The sequence below is a fragment of the Rhinolophus ferrumequinum genome, chromosome 20, assembly GCF_004115265.2.
Source record: "Rhinolophus ferrumequinum isolate MPI-CBG mRhiFer1 chromosome 20, mRhiFer1_v1.p, whole genome shotgun sequence".
Taxonomy (NCBI): domain Eukaryota; kingdom Metazoa; phylum Chordata; class Mammalia; order Chiroptera; family Rhinolophidae; genus Rhinolophus; species Rhinolophus ferrumequinum.
The window spans coordinates 9,476,208-9,504,017 of record NC_046303.1 but is presented as its reverse complement, the minus strand read 5'-3'; the positions used below and the strand labels follow the sequence as shown (position 1 = coordinate 9,504,017).

At 41.3% G+C, this 27,810-nt stretch overlaps 1 protein-coding gene across 2 annotated transcripts in view; it reads left to right on the top strand.

Annotated features, from left to right (window-relative positions):
- BMPER (BMP binding endothelial regulator) overlaps positions 1-27,810 on the top strand; it is a 220,702-nt gene that overhangs the window by 133,141 nt on the left and 59,751 nt on the right. For both annotated transcript variants that reach the window (XM_033087954.1, XM_033087955.1), the window contains exons 12-13: positions 15,517-15,846; positions 22,130-22,466. In XM_033087954.1, the coding sequence (XP_032943845.1) occupies positions 15,517-15,846; positions 22,130-22,466 (667 nt within the window). The remainder of the gene's footprint in view (positions 1-15,516; positions 15,847-22,129; positions 22,467-27,810) is intronic.

The window sequence follows — 27,810 nt, the reverse complement described above, 5'->3', positions numbered from 1 at the left end:
CACTTCCCTACAGACACTTTGAGTCAATTATAATCCTCTCACAGAAGCACAGTCGTAGATGCTTCCATTGGAACTTGTTGCTCTGAGAAATTTGGAAGATAAATGGTCTGATGAGTTTTTAAGAAGGACCAGATAACCTAGTGTGCATTTTAACTCTAATAGCATTTGCAGTCATAGTGGCTAAGATAATGATATCCAGTAAAACCAAACGTTATGCATAACCGAGGAGGGATTATTTTCCTTCCATCGTTATAAAGCCAGACAGCTGTACTGACTTCCTCTTCCCTCACCCCCACCCCCACTTCCGCCTCTTCACCATTTCACCTGGGCACATCCAATTTTTGCTGTTGGCAAAGATAAAACAAGAGGTCGTTGGACTCGCCATGGTTTGGCCATCCCGTTATTTTTAACTAAGTTCTTGAAGGTTCTCACATGGCCTATTCTGAAAGCTGCCTGAGATTGTACCACTAATCACACAGACAAAACGCAGCAAAAGGCTTAATGGCCTCCCAACATGTAGACAGATGCCTGGGTCTATTAGCAAAGTGAGTGTCTTCCCCAACTCATATGGTGTTGAGATAGCTTTCTGAAGCGTTTTAGTGAAAGAGAGTATTAGTAATGTCATTGCCAACTTAGTTTTGATGTGTGATAAGTAGGATTAACAAAGACATGAAATCTATTAGAAAGTATTTGATGAGCCAGTCATGCTTAGAAAAGTGGGTTTTGCTGATGGTTGAAAGCAGCTTTCACATGGGAACAGGTTTGTTTAATCCACTTGTCTAAAATATTTTGGACAAAAGATACAAAGGTTTTATATATACATATGTGTGTATATATATATATATATATATATACACACACACACACACATGCACATATATGTAAATAGATAGATATAGATATATATGTATATGTACACATGCTCTTATTTTATATAACATGTACATGTATGTCTCACTAATTTTTGAAATAGAAAGCTGTGAAACAATTATACATTATACACTGGATAAAAGGACTGATTGAATTAATGAAAATTAAGTTATAGATTTAATAAAATAACTAAAGATAATACAGTACATAAAATAACTCCAGGGGGCCAACAAAGTATGACTTAGTAGAGCCCAGGAATTAATGCAGGAAAAAGAATTAGCTATGATTAACACACCAGTTTATTTCAAAACATGTGTGTAAGCTATTACATTTAATCATCCTCCTGGGGACCTTCTGAGGATACTTTGTTTACAGATGGTGTGGAGGACGCCTCCAGCTTAAGTCCTTTCTGGATGAGCAGACTCCAGTCTAAATTGATGGTTTTCTTTTGTATCCATGGCAGTGGATTTGTTTGCATTTCCTTAGAAAGTATCTTCTAGTTAAAACAGAGGCAGACTTCAAAGGAACCCCTCGGATTTTCTAGCTAATTCTTCCAATTCGCATGAGCACAGATAGGTTACGTGTGCCCATCACACCACTGTCAGGAAGGATCACTGCTTATCAGCTGAACAGAAACGTGTGGCTAGTCTTGTACGGAAACAGCCTAAATCTTGAATTACCTGTCTTTATGTTATCAGAATCAAGATAGTGATTATTGAGAGAGTTGAGAGAAAAGCTGCCTCTCATTATTCCTTCATCCATTATGGGCTAGCCTTTCCATATCTCAAAGACTCATGGCTTATCAGGAAAAAAACGCAAGAAAGAAAAGACTAGAAGGATAGGCATGAAAAAATCAAACCCAGGTTTTAACCAGTCATATGAAATACTCTATTGTGCGAAACGCATTAATGAACCCATGACTTCTGTCACCGAGAGAGCAGTTGGCAAGGGAGAAAGCCACCCAGCTGGAGGGGCACCCGGGAGACCTGAACTCTGTGCACCTGCCACCAGCAGGTCATTGTGGGAAGAGCCCAGGCATGTGGTTTTCGGTCCAATTCTCAATGACATCATCAGATGGCTATTTCTCCATTTCCTTTGGTGTTCTTTCCATCTGTTTACTCTCTCTTTCTTTCCAGCAGTTCTTCCATCAGTGCTGTAAAACACATTCTATTCGGTGAAATCTATTTGTTCCGATTGAGTTCAGAGATGAGATGACTTCCAGTTTTTTTAAGCAATGACCAGATTTTCACAACACATTCAGGTAGACTTATTCTGGTGTCCTTTAGCTATGGCCAAACGACCTCCTCGTTTGAAATTCCTTTGTCATTATCACCAGGATCCAGAACAAACCTTTAGGCTCATTTTTTCTTCCTCCATCAATTATGAAATCTCTTCTGATATATGGGTTTCTAGATCAGACAAATGGAGGCTGAAGTACAAACTAAAGCTAGTGTTTCTAAAACCAGAAAAATGACTGATTTCCATCTTTAAAAAAAAAAAATTACAAACCCACATACATACCCTATTAATTACTTCAGAGTTTTCAAACTCAGTATTACTGATCGTTTGACCAGGTAATTCTCTGTCATGGGGGCTGTCCTGTGCACTGTGTGACATTTAGAAGCATCTCTGCTCTCTACCAACTAGATGCCAGTAGCACTCCTCTCCCCAAGGTTGTGATAGTCACCAATGTCTCCAGACATTGCCAAATGTCCTCTAGGGAGCCAAATCACTCCTGATTGAGAACCTCTGGTACTCCAATCAGGGCTAACGACATAGGTGAATACAGAAATAAACACCTGTGGTACTAGTAGCAGTAACTTACTCTCAACATACAGTGGTGAGATGAAATAAGGGAGTACGGCAAGGTTGCCCTTCTGCTGCTATAAAAATGACAGACCAGAAGCCTCTGGATTCAACTGGATGTGGTTCTGTATCTTCAGTGCCTTGCCCTACTTCTGATCCTTTAATGGAAAAGGGCAGGAATAAATACTTAGATCCATATATACATGCATACATAAATAAAATGGGTTGACTACCTAGCTGTAATACCCTAAAACTTACTTTGCTTATCTGTAGTAGTTAAATGAGTGTCACCTTATGTCAGCAGTGGTGACACTGCATCGTCTGTTTCTAAAACCCCACAACATCCCTACCTTATTGACTGGGTGAGTCTGTCCTGGTAGTGTTTGGGGCTGTCTCAGACTCCGAAAGGAAGAGTAAAGAGGAGATAAATTCAATGCGTAGGACATTTGACAGGCCTCTCTTTGTAATAGTCAGGGACGGTGGCTAATGTATAATTCTGTAGGTAAGAAGCAGTCATTGAGGCACTAACAAATTGTCTTCCCCAGAGTAAGGTCGTCTTTATAGGGTTGGTGTGAACAGGCAATGATGATTCTATCAAAATTGGGGGAAAAAAATGAATCCTTTTCATATTTGATCTGAAGGAAGTATGAAAAGCATTGCTGTGTTCTAATAACATGGGATGTTCTCTCTCCTTTTTCAACTGAAAGGAATTAAATATGGTTTGGGTGAATTGCTTAAAATAAAAATTGCAAGTGAGTTAAACAAATTTTATAAAGCTTTTGTGCAGGTGCTATTTCTTGCCAAAGTGTGAGCTCTAGCCTAGAGTAAGTCCTGCTGTGCCTGGGCTGAGTGTCAGGGGACCACAAGTTAGGTGCCAAGAAAGCCACCATCTGTCGTGTATGTAGTACTTTGTTTATGTGAAATATTATTTTACTGAGTGCTGGCAAATAGGAGGTGGAATCTTGACCTGACCACCCAACAGAGACTAGAATCAGATCAATTCTTTGCTGGAAGAATGTCTGTTTTCAGACATGGAAATAATACTTAGAGGCAAACTTTTCACTGATAAGAGGTGTGTGTGTGTGTGTGTGTGTGTGTGTGTGTGTGTGTGTGTGTGTGTGGAGAGAGAGAGAGAGACAGGGAGGGAGAGAGAGAAAGAGAGAGAGAGGGAGAGAGAGACAGGGAGGGAGAGAGAGAAAGAGAGAGAGAGGGAGAGAGAGACAGGGAGGGAGAGAGAGAGAGAGAGAGAGAGAGAGAGAGAGAGAGAGAGAGAGAGAGAGAGAGACACCACGAGAGAGAATCTAATCTCTTAACCATCTCCATGACCAGAGTCAGCCAGAGGCAGCCCAGCTGTGGATGCCCAACCCCAGGTCTCAGATTCATTGAGCTGTGCCTGTAGCTGTATTAGTCCTAACCATTAGAATCCAAACCCGAAACGAAAGTTCACGATTACATAACACAGAGGCAGCTAGGCTATACTGAGCACAGATGTGCATTTAATTGGAATAACCTCAACTACACGTCCCACAAGTAACAGGAAATATCAGATTCCGGCAGGTCTGGGTGCAAGGAGGCTCACAGTTGCCAGGTGACCTCTTTAACCCCCCCAGGGTGAGTTTCCAGCTGTGCGAGGCGCTGCTGTGCCTGCTCTCCAGGAAGGCCCCTGCCCACTGTGTGTGCCCACCCCAGGCACTGTGGAATTGCCCTGGGTGGTTTAGTCTCTGGGCGTGCCTACAAGTTATCGCCAATGAAAGAGTAGCTGTGGGAGGAGCAAATAGAGCAACAATTTCATAAAACAGTGACCTGGGGGCCCATTGTATGAGAGCTCTCCACTGACAGAGGGTCTGCAAATGAGTAATTCTGTGTTTGAACAAGGTTTCTGGCCTCCGAGACTGTGAGCAGCTCCAGGCCCCTTAACACCAAGAGTCTGTCCTTAACTCAGGAAAGCAAGGAAATTTGAAACCAGCGCTGAAGATGCTTGCAGAATAAGAATTGGTGGTGTTGACTTCAGCCCTGCCAAGGAGGTGTGAAGCTGAGTGGCCACTGAACTTTCTGCATGAGCATCTGGTGTTGGGGTCATCACTTCTCCTGAGGCCCAACCAGCAGACAGGGGTGGCAAATCAAACCCAACTGTCCCCCACGTGATGGTTAGGAAATCCCACACAGGCAGGAGGGGCATTGGAAGGCGTATGAGGAAAGCAGTTTGTTTTCTGTTTTATTTGCTGGTCTGTCCTAAGGGTTATTGTTCCTTTAATTTTTTCTGGCTGTGGATTGGTATGAAGTTGAAGGAGGAGACTGACGTTATTAAGGGTTGTCTTTTATCCACCCCTGATTGTCGGTTCTTACAGGGTGATAGTACTCCGTAAGTTCTGACTGTTTATTTTAGTTAACAATCATTATCATCAGCATCAAATAACAATAATGGCAATAATAACAACAGCCGAAGCAGCAGCAGCTAATATTTACTTGGCATCTGCTATGTGTCTAAATACTGACATTGAGGGGGTGGGAAAGTATCTCATTCGGTTTTTACTTGAGCCTCACAGCATTCTTAGCAGTTGAGAGGATGCCTCAGGTAAGTAGTGGAGCCTGGATTCCTTCAAGGAAGTCTGGCCCCATTGCCCCCGCTGGAATTTCTCCCATTGGCTTCTTTGTCACTTTGTACACTTTGCTAACCAGTTGCAGTTAGGAAGGGAAGAGAAGGTCTGCGGGGCTTTTACAACTGGTAGGGATTGGAGATTGGAGAAGGATGTTAGGAGGGGCTTCCAATTTAATAGCATTTCCCTCCACCCCACCCCACCCGGGAAGAAATGTAGACTGAAATGCCCAGGCTCCCATCTACCTGGTGACACCTCCACCTTGCTGTTCAGACACAGAGCAGTGGTAGCTGGTATGCTCAGCACTCACCTACAATTCAAACTCTCTTGGTTTTCCATGTCTACGCATTTTTCCAGGTATTTTTTTTTTCCCTCCTGGCAACTCAGGGTTGAGGTATTTCCAATGGTAAGTGATGATCTCCCCAAATTTTCTTACTTACAATATTAAAATATGTATCCTTGTAAACTTGAATTACTTGTGTATAATTTCCACAAGGAGTAAGAAAAAGTAAAGTTACTCTGTCAGTCAAGCTCTTCACTGTTTTAGCATCGTGGAATTGCCTAAATGAATGAACCTCAACTGTGAGGTCAAACCTTCCAATTCTTAGGTGAGGAAGTGGAGCTCTCAGTAGCAGTAACTGGAAATACTGAGATGAGGACCTGCTTTTTAAAAATTTACTATTATTATTTTCAACCTGCTAGTCTAGTATTTATTCTATAATATCATATGGCTACCCTGGGTCTTTGCTTGGGAAAATTATTTTTAATATAGATGTTCTGTTTCTGAATCATTCAATTAAAAATGACTTTCTTGCCTAATTTTGGAAAATATGCTTTGTATATAAAGAGATATATAAATTCATTATTAGACATCTAGTGCATTTCATCTAAGGCTGTCAACTTGAATGTTAAAAAAGATGCAGGAACCCAGTTTTGACTGAAGGACCTTGTGACCACAACCCTTTAAAAAGAGTACAACCAAAATACAGCTAAGTGAGAAAGCAAACAGGGGTGACAAACCCCAAACTCTGAAACTGAAACGTGCACTTTGTGGGAAATACTGCATAATACAGTACGTGTTACTGTATGGCAAGCTGAGGCAGATTTATTCCTCTCCGGAGGTCACATCTCCTGTGAGCGAAATAAGAACAACAATTGCTACTTCTGCTGCCACTACAATTGCTCCTATTACCAGCAATGATTTATTGAATGTAAGTCTCCATCAGGCATTGTGACAAATGCTCTCCATGCAGTCTGTCCTTTAATTCTCTCAGTGATCCATGAAGCAGAAGCTATTGTTATCCCCATGTTATCCATGAGAGACCTGAAGGTCTGAGAAATTACGTAGGGTAATACCCGGTCAGCTAATACCCGGACCCATGAGACTCCAAAGCCCAAACTTTTAAGCACTGTTTTATGTTGTCTATTGACTCCATTTTTTATTCGTTTTGGAGGTTTGCCTTCAAATATATATGAAGTTTGCCGATTTCTCTATACATGACTGGGGACTTCTATTTGAAAGCAGCTGTATTTGCTCAACTTTTAAAACCTTACCTATGTTTATGAGGTCACTTAACCTCTTCAGACTCTTGGGTTATAATACTTGAGTATTACAGATAATTCCCTGGGCGTTAGGAGAGAGGGTTCGTTAGCTGTGCTCCATAGCTCCCTTGGGGGTGAAGTTCATATTCATCAGTATCATCATTCTTTCTCCTTCTCACGGTCCTCTGCTTGGTTAATGCTCTCTGTCCCCAACGATGTTCCACTCCTCTGCTGTGTCTTTTCATATCCCTTCTTAGTACACGTATCTCTTCTGCTTTGATATCTCGCCTTTTCATCCTATGAATGCACAGCTCTGCCTTTATCATGCCCCTTCTGTAGTTCTTCTCTCATTCTGGTTTTAGATTTATTGGAACTTCGAGGTCCCTAACATATGACTTCTTGATAAGATGCTAATATGGCAGATGTCAGCTTCTAATTTTTTTGGAGATCACATTCGTCTTTCAGAGTACTGTGCTTGAATTTTATTAGCAGTTGCTACCTTTGGTTCCCCAAATTATCTGTGTTGGGAATTGCAGGGAGGGTTTAATGGCTGTTTACAACTCCTGTCTGTTGACTGAATTCTGGCACCCCCATTTTCCCAGCTGCATATGTTTTGAGCCTTAATGTTATTTCTCGTACTTTTGGCGTATCTCTCATGTTGCTGATCAGTCATCAAGTTTGATTATTGTCTCTTTGTGTTGTTTTTCTAATAAATGATATTCTTCCCCTTTGCATGGCAGCCAGACCCTCATCCTATTGCTTGCAACTAACTTCTGTCTTTTCTCCTTCAGCCTTTTCTGCATACTGCTGTCAGAACCTAAACTTGGCTTTCACAAGAACCTATACCAGCTTCCTTCACTGGTCTCTTGCAAAGGTGCTCAACATTTGTTTTATAAAATGGTAGTACCGAGTACGATCTTCAAAACAAGGTTCTATGATTAAATACATTCAGGAAATGCCGGGTCAAGTAAACTTAAGTGGGTTTCCTTACTACAGGATTCTCAGAGCCCTTTACGTGCCCATGTGCAGGGTAAACTTTCAGGAGGGTGATGGGATAGAGAGACTCTCTCAAACTAATTTGAGCTGCAGAGTTTTTTTTTATTTCTACTTACTTTGGCAGAGTTGCAAGCAGGATTGATATTTCATAGGAAACACGTTAAGAAATGTAGGGTCTTTGGAATACATTTAAACTTCTCAGGCTGGCAATAAATCTCCGGCCATTTAGACAGCTTGGGTTCTCACATCTCCTGAAGCAATCCTACCCTCCCATCAGATTGGTCTCTTGATCTTGTGCAAGCGGTGTTCTTTTCTGTATCTAGCACTTTATTGACATTCTTCTTTTGGCCTCAAAGGCTTATTCCATGCTAGCCCCGAATCTATGTTTTATGGATAAACTTAAATTTCAACAAATCTGCATTTTACATGTATGTTACAGTCTTATCGAGCCCTATTTTAGCCAGCAGTGGTTATCTGTTTGCTGGATTTGCGTAGCATTTGTAATAATAAGACCCATAATGACTAGTCTCTGAGCTTCTATTATGTTCTCAGCACTTTTGCAATGTCACCTTTATCTTTATAACCACCCTTCAAGGTAGTTGTTCATAGACCCATGTCATAGGTGAGAAAACGGAGGTTATGTAGTAGTTGGTGCATGGTTTTGTATTCATTAAGTGGCAACACTGGGATTCAAACCCAGGACTCTTTTCAAAACACAGGATGTTTGAGAGCTCTAAGGTGGTTTTCCAGCCAGAGCTCAGTGAACTTGGAGATGTGAAACTCATCTCTTCAGCTCAGGTGCACAGCTCTTTTAATTGATAAATAACTATTTCTAGTTTAAAGAAAGCTGACATTTTAAAGTCTGAGCTTGGATGATGAGAGTGCAAAAAAAAAAAAAATGCACCTTCTATAACAAGTTTGTATTAACATTTGGTGAGTTTCCAGCATCCTGTAAGATGCTCTGGGGGACGTGGATATAAAGCTCATACAGATCCTGAGTTTAGGAACTTTAATGTAGTTAAGCGGATGCAACATAAACATGTTAAATAAGAAAACCGCATAAATATACTTTATCATTAACTTCTAGATAGGTGTTCTTTAACTGCAGTTCATGGACTCCTAGGAAGTTAGTGATCAGTCTCGGGACAGGATGAACCTCTACATTTCAGTGGATATACTCATGCATTTGGAGGGAAGAGTGTCTACACATTTATTTCTTCAGGTCCCCAAAGAGCTCTGTGCTCCCTCCTAGCTAACAACCAAACCACACAGGCTGCTGTGGTACCAGGTGTAAGTGGAAGCATCAGGTCACCGGGGGAGGCACTGGCCTGAGAGCTGCAGGGACTGAGTTGGACTTTGTCTCTCCTGTTATTGGCTGAGAGACCATGGGCAACATGGCAACCTCTCCAAATTCATTGCTAAGAAGTTAATAACGTACAGTGTGTGGAGAAGTAGTGAGGACTGAAGGAGACAGTGAAAATATAGAAAGCATCTGGCATGGTGCCTGACACAAACTCGTGACTTTAGACGAGTCCCCTTGTCATTTGCTAAGTTTATTAGTTTCCTCTTGCTGCTGTACCAAAGTACTACAAATGTCATGACTTGAAAGGATACACTTTATTATCTTACAAGTTCTGGAGGTGAGAAGTCAGAAATGGATCTGAATGGGCCAAATCAAGGTGCTGGCAGGACTGTAGTCTAGAATCTGCTTCCTTGCTGTGTCATGCTTCTAGAGGCTGCTCACATTTCTTGAGTTGAGGCCTCCTTCCATCTTCAACGGCGAGTTGAGTCCTTCTCGTGCTGCATCACAGAGACACTCACTCTCCTGCCTTCCTCTTTCACTTGTAAGGACCCCTGTGATAACATCAGTCCTGCTAGGATTATCCAGGATCATCTCTCAGTCTTCAGATCAGCTGATTAGTACCCTTGATTCCAATTGCAGCCTTAGTTCCCTTTTCTGAGAGCGCTAATTATGCAACTAATTAATCGATTAAGCAAAATTCTGTTGATTGCCTGCCATATGCTGGTCATTACACTTACCTACTTTAGTAAGTTCAGTGCGGGTAGTTTATTGGTTTCCCCTAAAATGTCTTCTTTAATTAATTAGCCCATTCACTCAACAAATATTTATTGATAACTAATATGTGTTATACCAGGCATTATTGTGAGTAATGCAAAGATAAATGCACTACACACACACACACACACACACACAATACACACACACACACACACACACACGAACACAGAAAGTCTATGAACTTAATTGTCCAACCCTTCATGTTTGCGTGTATGTATCTATATCTATATATCTATCTGTATCTATAGTTATATATTGACAGACAGATGTAGATATATTTCAATCTATAAGGCCGTGTGCCAGGCACTGAGAAGTATAAACAAAATTTGCATGTAAGGAATTTCAGGCCTGGTTCAGGAGTGAAGGATACGTTATAACTATACGCTAGAATAGAAATTGATTTATCATAAGCATGCTATGGGTTTGGTGCCCACATTTTTAATCCTCAAACTGAAAAACATAGTGTATCTATGGGGTAAGGTATTTGAAACTAAGGCTGTCTCAGAAAAACCTGAGCTGTGTGGTCAGCTTTGCTTTAGGGATTCAGAGGAAAGGAAAGTGACTTCAGCTGAGGCCTCCTGGAAGTTACTGTGGGAGCTAGTGTTGAACCTGGGAACTGAAGGATCTCTGTGCAGTGAACTGGGAGGTGTGGGGCAGCACAGAGCTCAGCTGGGGAGGCCTAGGATGGCAGCCATGGTTTTAGGGCTTAGATTTATTTTAGATTAGATTTTAAAGGTAGGGACTGCTTCCTTTGCTCTTCTGTTGGAAGTTGGTGTGTATATGGGGTTATGGAAAATACATGAAAAGAAATGTACATTCTTAACAATATCCCTACTTAATTAAAAAAAAAAAACCCAAACAATATTAGTGTCAGGTGCCTGCTCAGCTTTCTAAAAAATCAATCTTTATATGTAGATTTGTAAGTATATCTGGTGGATTGCAGATTGGCGAAAAGAGACCCACTATCCCCTTCTCCCCACATTCACACTGTAGAGTTAGGTTAAGTTCTTCATTTAAGAAACCAAGGTTATAAAATCATATAGGAATTCAGGAGCTCCTGGGTGGGGCATCTGTTGGCCCTTGTGTCCCCAGTTCCAGCTGGGTCCCACACAGTCGTTTTATGGCAGAGGCTGACATCGCTTTCAGGAGGAGCCTAAACCAATAACAGGGGCTTGTCTAAAGGGCAGTGTTTCCAACCCCAGCCTTTCCCGGTACTGGACTCAAACTTGGTACCATCACACCTTATTGCCCCCTCCCCCTGGAACCCCTGCGTGATCCAGTGACCCTAGAATCCCACAGAACCCGTTTCCCTGAAATTTGTGTTGAGAAAAGTTAAAAGCCATGTTACTTTCTCCTGGTTAGAGTACCTGGTTAGAGTACCTTTTCTCTGAAAAGGTACTCATCTGCGTGATGTGTGGTATGATGAGTTGGAGAGAACTCTTTCTTTTCAGAAGTAAGGGATGGAGGATGAAAGTCACTTTCTATGTTTTCAAAGGGATTTTAATGACTGGGGGAATCATGTGACATGTTAAGTGAAGAGGAAATATAATTTCATGTACAGGATAATCCTAACTATGCTACAGTACACACATGCACACACAAATTGTAATCAGTGGTTATTTCTTGGTGGCAGAACTATGAATGATACGTTTTTTTCCTTCCTTATGCTTTTCTTTCGTGTGTGTGTGTGTGTGTGTGTGTGTGTGTGTGTGTGTTAGGGGAAGGGGGTTAAAGAGGGTTAGAGTGTATTCAATGTATCTTATTTTTTTCTTTACAACATGGAGTTGTATAATGTTCCCTTAATTTTCTTTGATGGTTGTTTTGAGAAAAATTGCAGCTCTCCTAAGGAAGGCATTTCATTAGAATAAATATACCCATGGCAGAAATAAATGCACTTGATGCGATTAAGAGAAAAGCATTGGAATTATGTTTCCAGAAGCTGCCTGACTCTCTTAATTCTTACAGCAATCTTATTAAAAGTACATAACATCAAAATAATATGTTTTAATCCAATGTTTTTAATTTTTTAAAGAAAATAGTCTATTCCAAAAGTATACATAGTTATTGTAAATAATGAATGTAAATGTAAAAAATTAATATAAATGCACACAAACAAGAAAGGAAAATAAATGTCATCCACAATTCCATAACTTAAGAGGAAAAAAGAACACACACACACACACACTACTTTTATATTTGGGTTTATGTGCTTCTAATTTTTTTTTTCTAGGCCTAGACATTTGTATACATATATATATTGAAAACAAACCAAAATAAAAATGACATCTGATAATTTGAGTTAGGGACTATGAGAAAAGTACCACCAAGGGTAAACGCCCCGTTTTTCTCTCCATCCTCTGACTTACACTTATTCAAGGTTAGTTATAGAATGGTCTGTTTCTTTAGCTTCAACTATTAAGCCAAGCTTTCCAGAAGAGTGTGACCAGACATCTGGACATCTTGGACTGCAGCTCACTTCACTGTGTCCACTGGACAAAAATTCTATGAGGATACAATGTTCGTTTGTGTCCCCTAAGTGTTTCTTTCTCCCTGTTCCTTTCCAGCAAGGCAGATTCTTGTAACTCTGAGGTTCTCACTTTTAGTCACTCTTTTGTGCATGTGTTTGCTGCTCCTGAACGATCTGGCAAAGGGGACCTTGAGGTGCCAGGAAAAAGGGCCAAGGTTTCAAAATTATTTTAGCTCGTGATATAAATGTCCCCAAATGCAACACATAATTCTCAGGCATCTTCCTAGTCATGAAATTTTGTTGGCCTCTTCTCTATGCCTGTTACACAGAAAAATCGTCCTGATATCCAAACACTTCTCTTTCACAAGTTAGGGCCGCTTGAAAAATATCTCTCCTGACAGCGCTGTTCACACATGATTTCCCTTGCCCGGTCTCCCTCGATGTCTCTTAGTGCTTTCTGCCCAACTATGAGTAAGCTCAGGCTTCCCCGGGGCAGCTATAGGCAGTATATTTTCTGTTGCTTCTTTGAGGATTTGCTTTGTCACATAATTGGCCTTATCTACAAGTACCACATTTTGACTATTTAAAAAAATAAGTAAATAACACCAAAAACAAAATCAGAAAAGCGTAAGGAAGAAAGAAGACATTATCACTCATGATTCTGCCACCAAGAAATAACCACAGTTTACAATTTGTGTGTGTGTGTGTGTGTGTGTGTGTGTGTGTGTTTCTGTATTTGTTTTAACACAGTGAAGATTATCTTGTAGATAGAATTTTGTTTCCTATTTTTCACTTAACATGTCCTAAGCATTTTCTCAATCATGAACATCACTCACAAACTCTTCCAATAACTAGATAATAATTCATCTTATGCATTTACTACCAAGTGCTTAGCTGTTTGTTTCATGTTGGGAGACCCTCTAAATATCTATTTTCTTATAATGTAGCCATGATCAGTAAGCACAGAGAACAGTACTAGGGTATAGACTGAATCCTCAGTAAATGTTCGCTATCACTGTTTTTGTTAATGACAGTTTTGATGCAACCGTTGTCAGAACACCAGGAGAAGCCATGGGTTGTCCCTGCTTCAGGGAGCTTGTCATTGTAGCCTCTGGGCAGAGACGTAGGCTTTCCCTGTGCCTGCTCACAGCTCAGAGAGAACTTCTTCTGGAGGATAATTTCAAATCCTTCAGTGGTATGTTGGCCTCTGCAAGCCGAGGTTCATCTGTTACAAGCTCAAAAGCTCAAAAGTCTCGATGGGTTCTGATGTATATGGAGTATATATACTCCATATATATACTCTCGATGCTAAGTATATGGAGTTAAGAACTCTGAAAAAATCTTCTCTTGAATTTGGTACATCTGATGGTCCAGTTAACATTTAGTCCTTTTGTGGCACAACTCTGAACTCTAATTCTCCTGATGCCAGTTGGGTCCCAAAGAACTGCTTGATTCCTGTCAACCAAAAAGCACCCCCTTTTTTGCCAGCAAGAGATTCTGTTTGTCAGAATGTGAGGAAAATACGGGATAGTACAATTTCGAAAGTAACCACACGGAGAAACGACTGAAAAATGCTGTGTGTGGTGATCAGAGAGCCGAGGACACTAGTTGGGGGACATAGGATCAGAGAAGTAGGGGTAGGGTAATGGTATAGCAACAAACTGAGTGAAATTGGAGTCACATGGAGAAAACAACCAAGGAAAACGTAAGAAAGGAACAGAAATGGAAGGTGAATTCAAATATTGCTACTGATCTTTCGGAGTTTATCTTCCCACCCACTTCTTTTGTCCTCATCCCTTAAACAGTGCCTTTTGTGTGTTCTTTAAAGTATTTGTACATTGAAATTATCCTGTATGCCCAAACTCTCTTTTTTGAGTTTCTATCAAATATTGATAAGGAAAGCTAACTTGGGACAAGTAATCAATTTGCTAAATTTCAAATATATATGATTTATATAGAGTAACATGAAATTGACGTGTGAAAATGACGTAATCGATCACAACATAAAATAATATTACTCTCCAAGCACTTTAGACTTTAAAGGCAAATGTTTGCCTTGGCGCTCCATTGGTTCTATCAGATCTGTTGGCACATCCTCCCTCTGTCTTGACTCTTAATCCATTCCTTAGATATTCAGAGCAATGACTGACATGGTATTCTCTTATTCGGGACCTGTTCGGATGCTGACTGGAAATTGCCCTTTTTATTGTAGTTCTTTCATTGCGTGGGCTAGTTTCTCTAGAATGAGTTCCTCACTTCCTGGTTGTTCATGCTTCCTTGAGAACAGATAAAATACGTGGAGAACAAATCAATGCCACATTTTGTTTTAAAAAAGAAATAATACTTAATTTTCTATAAAAATCTTTGAGATACCCCAAAGTGTGAAAGTCTCCTTGAGTCTCATAAGTGTTTGAATTAATGGTATTGTGAAATGAACTCACTGGAATTTCTTAAATTTCCTAAACGATGGGTATTATAATTCATTTTTATCCAACTGTAGATTTTGATACTCAGATCAAAATATAGGAACCTTGTTTTTCCTAAAAAACATAGAGACTGTTGGTTCCTAAAGGTATTAAACATGTATCTGTTTGGCAATTTTATTTATCTGTCCTTTGTACATATACGTGTGTCGAATGTAATACGTTTGTTTAAAACCATGAGTTATGTGTAAGATACCATATTTCCTATTTTTTTGAATTAGTTAAAATGGAAAGAACATGTATTGTCAATTATTGTTGCTGACTCTTATTTATGTATATTTTGTTTTTGTTAATACGGGATATGAAGTTAGCCCCGTTCTGTGTACAAAATTATCTTAGTTCCCTTTTCTTATCCCTTCCATTAAGACCACAGAAGCATATCAAGGCTCCAAAATAGAGATGCTTTAAAAATTCAGAAGTATTATAAATCACTTTTAAGTATAAAAGCACCAGAAATATTACACACCTGATGAAGCCTGGCACAAACTTTTTAAACAACCAAACAACCAAGGAATTTTGTGTTTTTTAAAAAGTTGATTTTGTTTATTGTATCTCTGCTAAGTCCCTCCCTTACCTGAAAGGTGTCCCTTCCATGTTCACTGCAGGGACCCCTGCTTTCTGTTTGCATCATTCGCTCAGTGTATGACCCTGCTTTTGTCTCTCACTCATCCGCAGAGCCCGGCGTTTGCACGGTATTCGGAGATCCCCACTACAACACTTTTGACGGACGGACATTTAACTTTCAGGGGACGTGTCAGTACGTTTTGACAAAAGACTGCTCCTCCCCTGCCTCGCCCTTCCAGGTGCTGGTGAAGAACGACGCGCGCAGGACTCGCTCCTTCTCCTGGACCAAGTCGGTGGAGCTGGTGCTGGGCGCCAGCACCGTCAGCCTCCAGCAGCACCTGACCGTGCGCTGGAACGGCTCGCGCATCGCGCTGCCCTGCCAGGCACCGCACTTTCACATCGACCTGGATGGCTATCTCTTGAAAGTGACGACCAAAGCAGGTGGGCTTCCAGAAGCATGGGGTGTCTGTGCGTCTGGCTCTTCCCTCTACCTCTTCAAGCCCCACAGCAGCAGCACCTGGGGGCTCTGGAGCCCCGGCTCCTCCTCCTCCGCATAGGAAACCCCGGAGGCAGAGAAGTGTTCTAGCTGCAGGCAGGCGTTGCCTCATCCCTGTTCACCCGGGCTTTGAAGGGGACCTTGAAGATGCCCCAAAAGAGCTGGAGAAATGTGCACATCCCGGAGCCTTGCAATCCGACGCCAGTCCCATCAGCCTTGCAATCTGTGGACAACCAGTGCCTTTCCATACTTATTCCAAAAATAGCAGTTGTACTCTCCAAATAACCTCTTTTCTCATGTTGTGTTGCTAAATTTAGGCCCCTGATGGCCAGCTTGGAATTATCAGTGTCTCTCCCAGCTCAGCCAGTAATGTGCAGTTTCACATCTGGGAGCGTGTTTCCTTGTTTGCATCTGTCCAGAAGGGGGGAATCCTCAAAAGTAAACCACAGACGTGTGTGGGTGTGCAGATGGGAGTGCCGATGCCGGCCTGTGTGACCAGCAGTCCTGTCAACTCTTGACCCAGGGGAAGGATGCTCTCTGAGTCCATGGCTAGGACCATTGGCTCCCGCTGGAGGACACTTAGGATGCTTGCACTGAAAGCACTTCCCCTGGCCTTGGGCGCGTGGATCTGGCCCCCAACGCGCTTTCTCAGCATCCCGTGTTGCCCGAGGTCCACGGGACTCTGTATTTTCACTGCACGGTTCCACAAACTCTTCATGGTTGCTAGGTTGTTGCTACAGATTCAGTGAGGCGCAAATTTTTGTCCCTGAGGTGCTACCTACGAAGGGCATCTTAGAAGCAGAACTCAGTTCTTCCATATTGTTCCCAGAGAATGAATTCAGCTCGTTCACACATTTTATTGTATCATATATGGTTCCTTCCATGCTTAGTACATGTTGTTTGTCAATTGGATATTGCACTGCACGATTTCCTGGCCTAGGCAGTTTCTTTAAGCACGATGCTTGAGGAAATCAGCGTATTTCTTGCTTTCTGCATTGATGAGAATTTAACAGTGTAAAAGCATCAGTTTGGTTCCAGTTCCTTTAGATAATATGGATCCAAAAGGGAAACGTTTGATAGAGCAGGTACTTCTGAGGGACTACAGAGATCGCTTTATTGCTCTGCCTTCTGAGCCCTGTTTATTGTTTCAGTTCAAGCCACGTATATATTTGATAAATTGATTTGAGCCTATGGAATGCCAGCTTAGCTAAACAAGGCAGGAAGCCAAGGAGAAGCCCAGGGAGCTTTCATTTACAGAGTATAACATGGTTTCAGTGAGAGAATGTTAAATATTAATACATTGCAACATTCTGTATAGGTGGAAAGAGTCCCATTCCTGACTTTGAATGTGGCAGATGTGAAAAGCTCTGTTCATTCAACTTTGGAGGGATTAGTCCTGCTCAGAAAATTCAGACACCTGTTGTATTCAAATGACTGGCCACTCTGCAGCTCTAGGCCACAATCGGTGGCTCCCTGTATAATGTGCGCAAGAATGACAGATTATTAAACAGCACTAATTAGAAGCATCTTGCCTGTCTGTTCGCAAGCCAGCTGAACACAGTGGATTCTACTGATACAGAAGTTGTTACTCACACACAGCCCAATTCTCAAAAGGATCCGGGATACTCGAAGATTCTAACAACAGTCTAAAGGTTTGATACTGTTCCTTGAACAGCTGGCAGTTCCATACTTGTTAGGATTCCACATGGTAAAAATGAACAAAAGAATGAGGCTGCGAAGAAAATAATAACACAGCATCCGTATCATAATTAGATTGGTGAATTTAATCCTTCTAGGCCTTGACCTTAGTTTTGCGATTCCGGTTATTTTTCTCTCTCTCTTACTGTGATGCATGTGATTTATATGGTGCCCTTAATAGTCAGCTGAACAAGTTCCTGGAGCACCTGAAGTACGCAAGCATCCTGCTCCCTAGGGAAGAATTGTAGTTCCCTGGGCACCAAACGTGCTTTGAGATTATCCTTTGACTGGAAGAATCCCATTTCCAGACACTAATCTTTGCCACTCTGGTTTACCAATCTCATTCCATACTACCCCTCAGGGATATTTCCTTTTTATCACCTATTGATCGTCTATTTAAAATACCACAGTATGTCCTTTGAGTGTTCTTTTTCCATAGTTTTTTTTTTTTTAATTTCATAAACTCATATGATCAAAGAGTACTTTCTTCAAAATAACAGCTTAAATCAAGCCTGTGGCTGGAGGATGGGAAGTGGGGAAGCATGACTTTACCCTGTGGTTTATTGACTCGCGCTTCACAATGGAGTCGTCTGGCAGAAGAGCACAGGTGGCCATGTCGCCCGGGGGGGAGTTAGGTGGTAGCTGCATACATAATAGCAACTGGGGTAGACAGAGGGCACAGAGCAAAGCTTAGTAATTTGAGAAAGTACTCCCACCCCCATCACACTCCCTACCCAACTCTCGGCACTTAGCGAATAATTTAAAAATATTTCCTTTCTGCCATCTGTTCACTTCATCAGCTCCTCCTGGAAGAGTCCCATCAGATCCACCTGAAAGGCGTTAACACTTGGGAGTATGGCCTTTTATTTTACTTTCAGTAGAGTTCTACACTTGATGAACCAGGAGAGTATATATTTTCTTCTTTTTTCCCTTTGGTGTAAAATCCGAACAGAAAAACCATCCGTGTTTACGTATCACTATGGTATACCTACTGATTTTGCACCCCCTCTCCCCTAGACATGGACCACAGCCAAAGCAACAGTAACAACCAAAAAACAAAACAAACAAACAAGAAACACAAAATAAAAGAATAACAACTTCCCTCTCCCCACCCCAAGAAAAATCCCAAAACCAGTGGTCTAGAGCTAGGTCACACATTTGAAGGGTGAAGAACAAGTCAGTAAAACATTCACTGGTGAGAAGAAAATTGGAAGGTCCTTCCTACAGTAGAAGGAATGTGACTGCTGCTCACACCCCCAGATGTGACATGTGCTCCAGCTTTAGCTTTCTGACTCTGCCAGTTATTTCTACCCAATTTCCCATGCGGAGAATTGGGAAACTCATCCCAGCTGCAGAAAGGACTAACCTCAGCCCACACTTCCATGATGTTTTCATCTCATAAGATGTCTATTTAAAATATCTTTTGGAAGAGCAATTTCTTCAGTTATAACTGATTAGTTTTTTTGCCTGTCACTGGCACAATCTGCTTTTCCTGGATTTTACTCTTGTAAAGGGTAAAAATAATCATGGAAACACAAAGGTGTATGATACAGCAATAGACGAAGTCATCTGTAGTCGAATAACTTTTTCCCTCCAGAATATGAAGCCTGGTATCGGTCCATGAAAATCCTCTTAATAGAATAATAAAAAAAGGGAAGGAAAAGGGAGTGAATTACAAATGATTCTCTGACTTTGGGGGAACATTTTTTTTTATGAATGAGATGTCCAGAGTTTTAAGAAGACTTTACTAAGAACACCATGGGCCTGTATCTTCCCAAGCATGCGTGGACCACCAGTCCATTCATTGCAAAGGAAGAACACAATGATTGGCTCCTTCACTGTGAGCTGAATTCCCACAAACTCAGTTGCCCAAAGTCTCAAATTTATCATTATCATTGTCTGTAATGATGTTGGAGCTTTGTTGGATATAAATTCTCAACCTTTGTGGCACTTGGAAGAATAGTATTTGCCTGCTGTCTAGGAAAGAGATTTGTAGTTTGGAAAATTTTGCCACATGGAAAAAAATCTTTGGAATTATACTCCAAAAGTGAGTGTGTTGGATGAAATTGATTTTTCTCCCTTCATTTCTCTTGCTGGGCAGCTGCCTGGCTACAGGCTTGTGAGGTCAAGTTTCTTCTATACCATAGAGAGTGTATTACAAATCTTATTATAGTTTGCTTGCCTTTTTTCAAAATTGTTATTTCAGTGTCTTAACTAGCATGAAATTCTCAGTTTCCTTGGCTTCACAGATTTGATGTATCAATTTGCAGGGTAATTCATTCATTTAGTAAGTATATACTATGTGCCAGATAATGTGGTGAATGATGGGGTATGAAGAAATAGAAATCATTGTATATGATCGTTGTGCTTATCTGAGTTGGCACCCTCTTCTCACGGGGATCCACATGGGAGGTCAGCCCAACATGTGGATATTCTGTGTCCTTTTTCTAATAATCTTGTCCGATCACTATCTTTATCAAATTACTCCCAAGAGAGACTTTCATATGACCTCCTTCTTGCTTCTTTATCTGACTCCATTTAATTGTTTTCTGAACCCAGCCTCTTATCTCAACCAAGAAAGCTTCTCTGCCATTTGCCTTGGACCAAGAACGATTCCATTCCTTTCATTTACCATGGTTTTCAGATGGGCTTTTTTGTTTACTTCTTGAGAAATGCAGTTTCAGACCATTGGTTTATTCTACCAATTACTGTCCTTAAAGCAGATCTGTAACTCTTTCTTGTGGCAGTTGTGTGGCCAACCTTCTCTACTCTTGGACCCTGTCCAAACTTAGGGAATCCTGGCTTTAGAATCTTACTTCTGGGTGTTTCTTACATCACTCTGACCTTGCCTTATGCCAATTTGATATCCAAGCAAGATCCATTCCCTCTTCCCCTGCCATCCTTTCCTATCACCACCTTATCCTCCAAACTTCTGAGCATCTTCTGAACCTTTGCTCATCAGGCTAATCTTGATACTTCAAGAACAAATGCAAAGTCTTCCAGGAGGAGAGTCGTGTTGCTCTTTCCAGTGACTCAGAGCTGGCTAAACAAGACTAGTTTTTGTCAAAAACCCAAGGGTAAGATTAAAAAATATATGTGGGGAGACTTTCTTTTTTTCTGTTAAGAAAAAGCCTTTTCCTGTGGGTCCTCACTCTTAGGGTACAGTGACAGAGAATAAGGAGAAATCCTAGGGCAGACATGCACATGACTTTGCAGATGGTCCCTTGGTGTTCATGTCCCAGGTGGCTGTTTTGCAATTACTGGTTCCTACTTCGTTCATTCACTGGGGGCTCAGACAATTCCAGGGTATTACTAGTAGAAGAGTAAGAAAAAACTGCTAACATGTAATTGAGACAAAAAAGAACTGTAACTAGAAGAACTTGTCATTTGCTTTGGATTAAACCTCAAAAGGCTTTTCATTAAAGCCTTTCTTTCTCTTGTGGACAGTGTCTTCACACACAATATCAAGATGGGCTATGAGAGCATTTTTTCTTGACCATCTAGTCAGACTGATCTATGTGTGTGCCAGGATAACCTGGCTGTGACAGCATAATCTGGATGTTCTATGTGACACAGATACTCTACCATTCCATGGAATTGGCTAAAGTGGCTCTTGGAAGTCTTGGGCCAGCATTTCTGGAGAAATATGAATGTTCTCAGAAAAATACACCAGTGTTTTAGATGGTCAGTTCAGCAAACCAAGAGAAGCCTATATTCTCTAACTTCTTGAGTGAAGATCATTGCCTTGGTGAATAAGACTGTTCTGTCCTGCTGATTCTATTTAGCACAGGAGGAATTTTTGCCCGTGGCCTGGTAGCCTCCAACCCTGAAGCTTATGATCAGCCCAGGGATGGAAGCTACGGAGGTTGAAAGGGTTTCACCATAACTCAACATTAGGACACATTGATTATACAGCCATCCATGTTTCAGGGATGACTGTAAAATAATGAGGGAGCAGACATTTTTATTTATATGAGTATTGTTCTTTGAAGGTGATATATTCAGTGGATATATATTTATTGCTTTAATACACTCACTATGGCAAATAATTTGGAAATTTTCATTTGGTGTTTGGTATAGTCATATGGGGAAATTTTGGGATAAAGGAAAAAAGTTACATTAAGAACTATCATCTTTGTCATCATTCCATTTCCGCATTAGAGTGATCATTGAATAAATGAAAACATGACTTGGACCAACACAATTACTCTAGAAAAGGGCACAAATATGTACACTAGAGTAACATGGTCAATGAGTAGTTATTTATGAGTCAAACCAGGATTAATAAGATATCATTATAAGGTCATATTCTGTGTAGTTTAAAAATCCTAAGTCCCCAAAAGAAAGTGATTCGTGTAGTTTCACACAACATTCAATATGACAAGAATAAAAGGTAACCAAGAATTTGGACAGGCGCTTAGTGTTCCTTGTCAGAGGATCGTCATATGTGCTACGTAAGGATGTGTACCCTGGGGAATTATGGGTGGATTCAAGAGTGGTTGATCCCCCTTTTCTCTCGTTTCCCTCTAGGTTTAGAAATATCCTGGGATGGAGACAGTTTTGTTGAAGTCATGGCTGCTCCCCATCTCAAGGGCAAACTGTGTGGTCTCTGTGGCAACTATAATGGACATAAGCGTGATGACTTAATCGGTGGAGATGGGAACTTCAAGTTTGATGTGGATGACTTTGCTGAGTCCTGGAGGGTGGAGTCCAATGAGTTCTGCAACAGACCCCAGAGAAAACCGGTGCCTGAGCTGTGTCAAGGGACAGTGAAGGTAAAGCTCCGAGCCCATCGAGAATGCCAGAAACTCAAATCCTGGGAGTTTCAGACCTGCCACTCAACTGTGGACTATGCTACTTTCTACCGGTAAGTGCAGTATTCTGGGGGATGGGATTGGGTGACAGACCAAGGATACACTTTACCTTGAAACCAAGTGTATCAAATTGCTTGATATATAAAACAAGGGCTCCCGAAGTACCTGAGGGTAAACACTCCTATGTCTTTCTGTTCAGCAGCTAACCTCAAGTCAGTCCCACATTAAATCTCAAATTAGGAAATTTCGGGAGGTATTTCAGAGTGATATCCTATAAATGATTCTGTTTTTGAGTATCTGCAGATTCATTGGGAAGCCGGTTGATACCCCAGGTTGTTACCAGGTATGAGCTTGACTCTGAGATCGATGAGTACTTCCCAAATTCTGGTCGAAACTACAATAGTATAGGGTAGAGATGGGAATCTCAAATCACTCTGGCTGCCCATTGGTGTTTGAGTGAGATTGGTTATGCCAGGTCTGAGGAAGAGTTCAGGTCTCCCTCAACGTCTGCATGATCAAAACAGGTCTGCATGTGGGAAACAAGGCAGTGATGTGAGGATTCCTTGGATCTTGGCCACCTATGAGACTTTGTGTCCAGAGTCAGAGGGGAGTGGAATTACAGCTTGAGGATGGAGGAAAGAGGTCTCTTATTAAGAGTAGAGATTCTGTAACCTCTTCTAATTCTGATTAACCCCCTTGCACACAAAGCGACTCGTTACAAAGGAGACTTGGATTTGACATACAGAGGAGGTTGCATTTGGGAGTTGATGAGTTTGGCCTGGTTGTACTTCCACTTACTACACAATTCCACGGGTTAAAGAGCTACGACTGTCTATAACTTTAACCACCATGGGTGTGGGAGGAAACGTGAGACGAACACAGCCCAAAAGGCCTTAAGTGATTTGCCTGTGCCTCTTAAAATGAGTAAACGCCTGTGGTCTGAAGCCACAGAGAAGTTATTTTTACTCTTTAACTGCCACCAATATATTTCCCCTAGTTCTCATTAAATGTGATCTTTCTTTATTTGATCTTTGGACATAAAAGATAAAGTTATATAAAGGCAGCTCAAAGTGGGGTGGAAAAAGGACTGTCCCTGTCATCACAAATCCCTGAACGTGGCTGTATCTGCCAAACCATTTGGCTCAAACACATACGTTTAGCTCTTTCAATCCATTTTCCTGTTATAATTTGAAACCTCTGGGTTCCCTTCTCTCTCCTCCCTGTGCCACCCCCTAAATCGACCACACCCCTTGTCTATTGAAATTGAAAGATCTTAATGTAAGACTTTAGACTAGGGTAAGCACTTGGGCAGGCAAACCAGATTTCATTTGGAATCTAAATGCCCATCACCTGAAGGTCTAATGGGAAGCAATAGAGCACAGCATTTAAGAACTTTGTGGTCTCCGGGACAAAAAGTCCAGCCTAACTCTATAATCTCGAACAATCATTGAAGCTCTTAAACCTTGATTTTCTTAGCTGTAAAATGGGGATCATAAAATGTGCTACCTTGAAAAGTTGTCATTCAGTGAGATTATGAATGGATACGCATATACTCAACCCAGTGCCCACACTTAGTGATCGATAGTAGTTGGCTGCTATCATTTCTTCTGCTGTTAAATGATTACCAAGTGTTAAGGCCTCTTTTGGAAGCTCCCTTACCCCAGTTGCAGATTTTGACTGGGCCCTTCTCTGTCTAAAATAGCATGGAAAGGCTATGCTTCTCCCAGGACCCAGGCACTCTGCACTTTTGGTTTTTATCCCATTTCAAAGGAATGTGTTGAAAACAAAAATTGGAGAACAGGCCTGCAGAGATCAGTCTTGCTTTTTTTTTTTTTTTTTTTTTTTTTTTTTTTTACATATTTCTTTCTCTTTTCCCTTTGGTGATTTATTTTGTATCATGATCCCTGGACTGTAAGCAGGAATATGATGAGCACCTTGGCAGACGTCGTGAGAAACAATTTTGACACAAACAGAGAGAATTGGATTTGCTAGGTGACCAGGCAGATGCTGGCCTTCTGACTTTGAAAGTTGCAACAGCAGCTACAGCTGCACAATGGGGTCGCTTGTTTGTGTAAGGGGCTTGGTGCATCAAGTTTGGGAGCTTCTGAAAATGCTCTTGGGTTATCCATGCACTGAGGTTGGAGGATGGGACGTGGTAGGAAGTGAGCTCACGTTCTGCCGGGCATGATATAGTGGCAGAGCACCCCTCCACGGTCAGCCACTCCTTCCTGGAAGAGGCAAGAATGTGCTGAAAACAATTCTCAGGAGGGTTGAGCTGGACTATCCTGCCTGTCAGGTGCCTTGTTGATGATCTCACTCCCCAATCAAGAGGTGCATCTTCATGCGTTTCCAAGTGAGGGTGACCAATGTTGGGTAAACCCTGAATTTCTTCTTTTCTTTCAAGCGCACATGTGGCAAAAGAAAGACAATAAACCAGGTCAACATGAAAAGGTAATTCTGTTCTCAGTGGCTGTCCAGTGAGGACCAAACCTTAGGGGGGCTTTAGGAAGCCATGGACAGAGAACATGTGGGATGATGCCAAGCTAGACCTAATCTCAACTCTGCCACGTTGTAGCTGTGGGGCCCCGGTAGCTAGCTGAGTTTCAGATTCTTTACCTACAGAATAGGTATGACAGGAACTACCTGGTGGGTGAGATTGCTTCTCCAAGGATTGAGGCCAATGGACAGTGCCATGTTGGCACATCATAGGTGGGCAGTACTGGCACCGTGTGTTGTTGTCCTACGTCCCTTCCTTCCTGTGGAGAATCTGGCCCCTGGCTGAGCCACTTATTTTTCCGGTTGTTGATCTTTTCTCCTGCTCCCATCTTGGAGAAGTGATTAGATAGATTCTCACCGATAAATACATGGAACAATTTAAAAACTGAACCGTTTCCCTTTTGTGACACTGAGAGGGTGTAAGGGAAGACCGCTTTGCCATCCTTTTAACAAGTTTTGTTGTTTTTGTTCTATAAGAATAATGTATGTTCACTGTATAACATTTAAGTAACATGGAAAAGAATAAAGAAGAAAATAGCAATCACATGACATTCCACACATGTAAAGTTTTGCCTGTATATTTTATGTCACTGGTTCATTCTAAGTGAACCTGAAAGCATAGTCGTGATCGTGACTGTGCCGGTGTATGAGTCCATCCAAGCCTTGATGTCATGGATGGTCATAGACATACACTGTATACGAATCTGATTCTTTCAGTTTCCCTTCCTCCTCCAAAGACATATCTCCATTTTGCTTTAAGGACAAAGAATAAAGTCTCATAACATGCAAATTCAACTTTCTAAGCACCGCTGTGTCTATAATGTAGAAAAGGGAGAGAGAAAAGAAGATATTCCCTGAGGAAACGTCACCTCTTTTGGGTTTCCTTAATCATCTGACAAATCCACAGGGCAAATTCTATTATAAATATGAGGTAGCTCGTCTTATAAGGTCAAAATAATAATTCTGATTTCTCTGAATTAAAGTTTCCCTTTGAGATGTCTAGGTCTTAAAATGCTTATTTTATTTTGGTCTTTTACCCAGTTGAACATTTTTAATAGTAAACTGTCCGTTGTCTAACAGCTGGAAAAACTGTAAATGAATAAGAAATGACTACATGTTAGCCAATACTATTTTTTTTCTTTTTGGTGAAACTTTTTAAGCTTTGCTAATTTTTTCTTCATAAATCAGTTTCACCTATCATGGCCTCTTTTGGCATAAAAATATAATATTTAAAGTCTTTGTGACCAGCATAATTTGGTTTAATTAACTAATTGAATATGTTTGAGTACAAAATAATCTCATTATAAATTAAAATTTTAACTGGCTACATTGATAACTTGTGTTAAGTCCTGGAGTTGCTAATTGACTTGTCCTTAAGTTAGACAGACCTCTTTAATAATTTTTGCATTATCCTTCGCTGATGTGTTATGGAGAAATTTCCTGTAGATAGAGTATTAGTATATTGTGGAAAAATTAATGTGAAATCATTTGAATTGTATTTGGATTCAAATGTAGGTTCTCCTGAGGGGAAAATGTTGTGTGTTCATGTCTCTTTTCTCATTTCTCATTTCCACGCCCCTGTCCTAGCCCCATATAACCTTCTCCATTTGTGTCTATCATGTCAACTGAGAAATCCAGGAGGAAGAGGCAGACCCCCACCACACAGGCTCCCTCCAGATTTCAGCAGCCAATGTCTAATCCACTCCCCACTGCTGACTCGGGCCACATTGACCAGACCAGCTTTGGGCAGCTTGGGGACAGAGAGAGGCAGATGGTCTGAGCTGTGTGGAACACACTGGAAGAAAGAAAAGACCTCGTGTGTTTTGGGCTGGTCTGTGAAACACCAGCAATGGGCTTTTGCCCTAACTCAGACCCAAATTGTAGATGAAATAGTTACGCATCGGTGGAACCTGCCAGCAAAGCAGGACACTTAAGTCAGGGCAGACCCACATTTCAGAGAAGTCCGGAAAACGAAGGGAACTGTAGTGTAGCCCCAACGTTTACAGACCACAGTCATCTCAGAGCTGTTTTCCTCTCCCCACGCTCCGTAATGCAGCATAATTCACCAGAGCGAAAATGCTAGTCACTTGTTCAGTTCTGGAAAGTGTCTGGGGATTCCCGGTCTAGGAAATGTTCTTTTCTTTCCATGCAGTGGTTTTTACAGCTGTCAGGAATTGAAGGGATGCCAGAGGATTCAGATGTGTCCTTTCCGCGGAGGTACTGGGAGGTAGGAGGTGGGAGGCAGGAGCACATTGGAGCTCCGACAGCTCAATGGTGTTGGATAGACGGGCGTCCTGGGACTCCCAGTGGCTTCCTTCCAGGGGAAGATCACAGACTTTGTGGATGACCCACTTTGTGTTTTCCTATAAAGGAAACTAGCCATTGATTATAAAGCAAGAGGAGAGAGCCGGCAACAAGTCCACACTTCCTATATGTGCGTTTGTGTATGAGACAATTAGAGAACAGTAACTGCTATTCTATAATTAAAATCAAGTCAATCTTTCCTTGCTTCAAAGAATAACATGTTTGGAACATTTCTGTTTACATCTTTTCATGCTTGCCTCAAATTGCCGTTAGAGCTGGGGTCCTAAATCAAGTGAGATTTATTTTAAAGTGTGACCTTATAGGCCTTCCTTTTTATTTTTCCTGTGGCAAATTGGGCTTTTTGGATGAGTAGTCACTCTGAATTTGTAATTAAGGTATGCTGACACCAGGTGGCAGTAGACACCTCAGTTGTACCACTTACCAGAGTAGCCCTTACAATTCCAACCTTAAAGTTCAGAATGTTTTCCCTTCTTCCTCATTAGCTCTCTCTTTTTTTTAAACTTCTGCCCTAGGCTACTCCTTTGACTTTATCTAAGTATACGATGCACAGTTTTGTCTCTGGGTCCATGTCATTTT